Source organism: Nicotiana tabacum, chromosome 3, assembly GCF_000715075.1.
Source record: "Nicotiana tabacum cultivar K326 chromosome 3, ASM71507v2, whole genome shotgun sequence".
NCBI classification, from domain to species: Eukaryota; Viridiplantae; Streptophyta; class Magnoliopsida; order Solanales; family Solanaceae; genus Nicotiana; species Nicotiana tabacum.
The window spans coordinates 101,859,444-101,865,887 of record NC_134082.1 but is presented as its reverse complement, the minus strand read 5'-3'; the positions used below and the strand labels follow the sequence as shown (position 1 = coordinate 101,865,887).

Below are 6,444 nucleotides of genomic sequence, written 5' to 3'. Positions count from 1 at the left end.
TTATAATTTAGTTATGCGAGTATATTACATACATGTGTCATATATTCATTGGGTTGGTGCAAAAACAAAGAGTGCGGATAAATTAACTTTTGAAGAATTAACTTAAATAACCGCCTACCTAGGCGCTTAAACTTAAAATAGCTGATGAATGTATAATCCATATATAATATGTGCATAATCGTGTATAGTCATTGTATAAGTTATATATACTAACTAGAAAAAATAAATAGTAAATTTGACCCGGCTATTTTTGTAAAGATCTCTAAATTTTTATTATTGGTACTGCTCATAAAATTTAGCTTAAATGTATATTACAAGCCTTCTTTAAATTATTAAACCTTGTGTCCAATCAAACACAACCGTCATATAAAATGGGACTCAGGAGGTATAATATTGAGTTATGGAAGGATCGTAAAATCCGATGTATTATTAACTATGTTGAAATGTCAAGAACAGACTTGGAAGATGGAGAGACCACTGGTCTTTTTAAATGTCTTTTATGGTACAAAACTACAAATTTATTCGATGGTTGGTAAACTCTCAAGAGATTCACGTTTTAGCTCAGATATTTAGCTTTCAAGTCGAGAAACAGTAATCTTTATAGTTTTGTGTTTAGCTTTCCGTAAAGACGCGAAGCGAATTCAAAGTGGTGTTTTACGTCAGATGTGAACTCTACTTTTAACAGCCATCCTTCCTTACATGAAGTTCTAGCAAGTCGCATAACTTATTTCCGGAGAAATTAACACATTTTGGGCCAATATTTTCGTGTTATCTTTTTCAAATAAATATAAGTTGAAAAATAAGCGGTAATATTGAATAGAAATGCAATAATACATTTCTAAGCATGATCTTTTGAGCGCGACTTATCATAGAGAATCACCACGTTGCTTCGACATAGGGCAAAAATATATTTTAATTCAAAAATGTAAAATTAACATTCTTCTATGCAAACCTTCTCTCTGTCGTTGAAACTGATTTTACCACGTAAATCAAGGGTGTGGTCGTATCTGATTATATCGGTAGGTGATTTATTGTTTTTCTATCTATCCAAATTTTTATAGACAGAATTATCTACTGATATATGTGGTGACTGAAAATAATGGCTATCAAATAAGATAGTGTAGATGCACAAACAAACCCAACACTACGGTTAAAAGGGAAAAACTAGTTCCACCCCTTCTATTATGTGATCAATCAAGAGCAAATTAATTAACTATAGTGTAATCTTAAAGATCTTATGTCGATTACATTGTGGAATTTGGGTCGTAAATGCTTTATATGATTTGGTATCATGATGATGCCCACCCACGAGTCACACGTGTGAACGTGTGGCACGATAATCATATACTATTAATTACTAATTAATTATCTCCAAACAGAATATATAGGGGATAAGACTCATTATAAGAGGAAGAAAGATTAGATGGAGGATTAGCTTGGTTAGGGTTGCAATTGGAAAATATAATGCTTAAAGTTTCGTGGGGCACCGCAAATTGTATTGGCGGGCCGTGCATCTACTTTACACGTATTTCCAAGCAATAAGTGCTTTACACTTGTAATGATGATTGTTCCTCTATAATTGCATATCAGGCACAAAGCCCTCAATTAGGTTTCTTTTAGAAACTTGATTGCTATCATCATTCTAGATTCTTGGCTCTTCCCAAATTATCACTTTCTTACCCCAAAAACAACAAAACCCGTAGTATTAGTGAAAATAGACTCGCTAGCTACATGAGTCTCAAATGGCGGCACGTATCAGCGAAATTATAAGAAATGTGAAGAATAACATATAAAGATGAGATGTGAAACACCCTAGGGATTGAATATATTCGTATCGTACCTATTAATTTCAGAACTGATCATCAAAAAATAGCCCCAGATCGGGTACAGAAAAATAGCTCATAATTATAAATGATGAAAGAATCAATTAATCACGGATTACATGAGATTTACCATCATTACGCCATCAGTTATAAATCAATTATGTAACGTACAATAAATGCAATATATATTGTAACAGGCTGAACAAGGCAATCAATTATGAAATTGACTCAACAGGCACGAGATTGACTCAACAAGCACGAGATTAATTCAATATGTATGGAATTGACTCAACAGGTACGGGATAGACTCAACAGTTATGGAATTAACTCATCAGTTATGGAATTAACTTATCAGTTATGGAACTCCAACATTTATTTAGTTGGTACAAGTCTTCCAAAAGTAACGAATGAATTGAGTAAATGTTTATAATGGACTCATAATTCAAAGAGAATGGCTACTTAGATTTAGCCCTATAAATAAACACACTTTACCATCATTGTAATCATCTAATTTTTCTTCTCTACAATTCTATTCATTATAATTCATAGCAACTTGCTCCCAAGTTTGCCATAATTCAGCTCATCAAGCTCTTTTCGGCTCATCAGCCTATCAAGGATCATCCAATAAGACTTATTTCTTCCTTGCTTTATTTTTATTATATTATCTGTCATTAGATTTATTTTTACTTCTCTATCACGTTGTATTAGCAAATATTTGTATCTTTCGAATCGAATCAGTTGCTTGTGATCCATCATATAAAATTAATTGCTTTGACCTTGAAAATTATTTTTTGGGTTAAACATGAGTGTAATCCTACAAGTGGAGACTGGAGAGTGTAGTGTATACGCATACCTTACCTCTACCTTTAGGAAGGCAGAGATGATATTTCCGGTAGACCCTCGGCTTAGGAAAGGAAAACTGAAGGGCAACAACAAGCACACCAATCAGAAAATCGAAGGAAAAAATACCAAACTAACACTAGGTACTGCAATCGGAAAGCTGAAATAAAAACAACAACAAGTAATAACAGAAGTTAAAGAATACGAAAATACACAAATGACGCTAAGCCATGTATTAAAGCTATGGTTACAGACAAGGATAACGCTAGGCTATCAAACCTTTTACCTTTATTCTCAACCTCCATACCTTCCAATCCATGGTCATGTCCTCAGTAAGCTAGAGCAACGCCATACCCTGCCTAATTTAATCACCTTTTCTTGATACTCCTTCGGCTTGCCTCTACCCCTCCTTAGATCCTCCAAGGCCAGCCTCTCACGCCTCCTCACCGGTGTATCTGTGTCTCTCCTCTTCACATACTTGAACTATCTAAGTCTCGTCTCCCACATCTTGTCCTCCACGGAGACCACGCCTACCTTATCCCGAATAATTTCATTTCTAATTACCACTTTCATACCCTAAATTAAATTATTACTAGTATACCTATCTATTATGAAGATGGATTGCAAAGCACATGAGCACCGCGCTACTGCTGTCGGGCACTATTTGAATAGCTCCGCTAAGGCGCTGAGTGTAGCTACTTGAAGATCTTCCAACTTTTCTTAATCCCAACTATGGCAATTATGAAACATGCTACATTGACGTACGTGGAACCATAACCAGTTAAACGATTAAGATTCAGGAAATAGGTAAACTAATTCTCTTGTCATATGAGAAAATAGAGAATTCTTACATGGGTAGGGAGTGGCTAACTTTATTAGCGAGTCCCGGACCGACGTGAATTCAAATTAGTTGGTTCATGATTATACCTGATGATTAATTCAAAGAAAAAAAGCTACAATTTTTTCAGATTATACCATGTCAAATGTGGTGTTCCTAAAGCGCATTGTTTAACTTTTAAGAAGTACTGCTCAACTTTTATTTTATATGGTATTTCTCTCTTGTAGGAATGACATGACATATTGAATATCATAAGATAATAAGATTTTTTGGTATGTTATATGCGCCCTCCGTTCTATTTTTTGTGGTATCATTCCAAGTAGGATGAACAAAATTTTTAGTTTTGATCATGAAATTACATTTAGATTCTTCAAGTTTTTAAAAATAAAATTTACACATTTGAAAACTACATAAAATATATTATACATCATACTCCCTCCGGTCTTTTTTATTTTATTTATCATGGTTACTAAAAATAATTGGTCCAAAATACTTGTCAGTTTAGAAAATCAAGATATAATTAATTATTTTTCCATATTTACCCTTATTCTAATAAGTGAAGAGAAAAATTGATGCGGTTAAATTAAGAGTAGTATTATATTTAGACAAAAAAACAAATAAAATATTTAATATTTTCTTAAAGGACATGTAAAAGGAAATATGACAAGTAATATAAACCGAAGGAGTAATAATTTGTAATTTAAATATTTATAAATTATTTAAGAAAAATATGGTCAAAGAACAACTTTGTACACTCCCCAAATAATAATATTGCCACATAAATTGAAACATAAAAAATATTATTTAATTAATACCTGAAAAGGTTTTTTTTTTTCTTAGATACATATCTAGTCAAACACGATCATGGAAAATAAATGAAATACTTTATCTAGTGGATGAACATATGATAATACCGACGAATTAGCAGACAAGATTTTGCATGCATAAGCAGCATATAACATAATCAATTTTTCATTTAACGTTTTTCCAACGATCATTTAAGAAGGGTCCATTTTCACTTCACTTCAAAAAGCACTAGTTACAGATACATTCCAAAAAAATCACAAATTGTTGTCAGTTAAGTTGTGCCCCCTCTCTTTATAGAGTTTCTATATATTTATGCCCGCCTATCATTCTACTCTCAATCCTTTCGCACCCTCAAAAGCATACTTATTCTCTTTCTCTCTCTATATCTCTCATTCGCATATATCAGTACCACAATATTATATTCTAGCTTTCCCATTTCGAAAAGATCAGTAAAAGCATTAATCCAATCTAATTTTCTTTTCTCTCGCTTTTTTCCCCTTTTGTTCTTTCCGACTGTAATCAAAGTGTGAAATATATTACCAAAAAGCAAAAAAAGATGATTCAAGAGCTTTTCGCAGGAAATACTACCCTTATAGGAGGAGGAGGGGAAAATATTTCAAAGCAATCCAATACTCCTTCCTCCTCTCCTCTTTCTTCTACTTCTAATTCCTCAACCTTAACCACAAATATTCCTGCAGCAGCAAATGCTAGCTCATCTTCAAACTCAGAAAGCATTAGATGTCCACGTTGTGATTCCCCAAACACTAAGTTTTGTTACTATAACAACTACAACTTAACTCAGCCTCGTCATTTCTGCAAGACTTGTCGCCGTTACTGGACTAAAGGTGGTGCGTTACGTAACGTTCCTATTGGTGGTGGCTGCAGAAAAAACAAGAATACTAACATGTCTACTACCTCCGCGGCAAAATCAAGTGCTGCAAAGTTGAAAGCTTCACTTCCAAGCTTTCTTGGAGGGCTCGAACACGAAATCTCTAATTCGAACCCTTTTCTTTTTTCCTCACCTCAAAATCAATATCCTCTTATTTCCATTTTGAGAGGAAATCATCAAAACCTAAGTTTTAATGCTGACACCTGCCACTTCCCAAATTCTGTTGCGGTTAAGGAAGAGGGAAAATCAATTGGTGTGAATTCATATAATCAGCTTCCTAATTCTCTCGGTTTTTGCAGTAATTTGTGGAAAAATAACCAGCAAAATGGTTCTATAATTGGCGAAATTCAAAGCTCAGGACTTCAAGAGCTATATCAAAGACTCAAAGCGTCAACGAGTCGGTGCTATCCTGATCACGCGCCGTCACTTTTTGGAAATACGGCATCATCGTCGTCAATGATTTTGGAGTCAGCTCCGGTGGGTGCTGGAGGAGAATTGGGTTTCTGGAACCCTAGCATTTCCACATGGTCGGATCTGCAGACAGCAAATGGTGCATATTTTTAAGGAACTAAGCGTTACAAATTTACTCCTAGTACTTTCCTTTCTCATTTTTATAACCTAGTTAGGGTTTTGAATGGGGCATCTTGTGTTATAGTATAGCATATAGTCTTCGGATACTTGGACATGGTTGTGGGTTAGTACTTTTTTTTGGTTGTTGTTCCTATATATTTAATGTTTGTGTGTGATCTGGCGTGTTTCATCTCTGAGGATGTACCAAAATGCAAGAGCTTGCTGATGAATTGGCCTACTTCTTAGAGCTTTCATTTCTTACAACAAGCGAGTCTGACAAAATCTTCAATTTGTCAAGAACTGTGAATTGTACTACTACAATGTTTATTATCCATTCTTCTACAAGTACTTCCCTTTACCTTGTTTATTACTTCGCTCTAAAAAAAATATTGTATTTATAGTCATACAAATATTATGACACAGTTCAAAATTACAAATTTTAAAAATTTGTAATCGCATAAACTTTATGGTATATTTAGGAACATAAATTTTAAAAAAAAAATTCTTAAATTTTGTGTTGAATAAACTATACTCTATAGTACTATCTATTTTACTGTCAAAGTAAGATGGGAATATGGAAATTAAATTTAGAAAGTTTAGAAAAAGAAAAGAAAGCACTACTCCTAAAAGTATTTCGGGAGAATGAATGAGTTGGTGAGAAGAATATATCTTCTCGA

At 33.8% G+C, this 6,444-nt stretch overlaps 1 protein-coding gene across 1 annotated transcript; it reads left to right on the top strand.

The window, feature by feature from the left end:
- Positions 1-4,577: 4,577 nt before the first annotated feature.
- Positions 4,578-6,134, top strand: LOC107765097 (dof zinc finger protein DOF1.4-like). Its single transcript, XM_016583703.2, has one exon. It carries the CDS (start codon positions 4,865-4,867, stop codon positions 5,759-5,761), a length of 897 nt encoding a protein of 298 aa, XP_016439189.2. The 5' UTR covers positions 4,578-4,864; the 3' UTR covers positions 5,762-6,134.
- Positions 6,135-6,444: the final 310 nt, after the last annotated feature.

What these genes read in the sequence shown, in the direction of transcription:
- LOC107765097 (XM_016583703.2), top strand. Translation starts at nt 4,865, where the DNA reads ATGATTCAAGAGCTTTTCGCAGGAAATACTACCCTTATAGGAGGAGGA.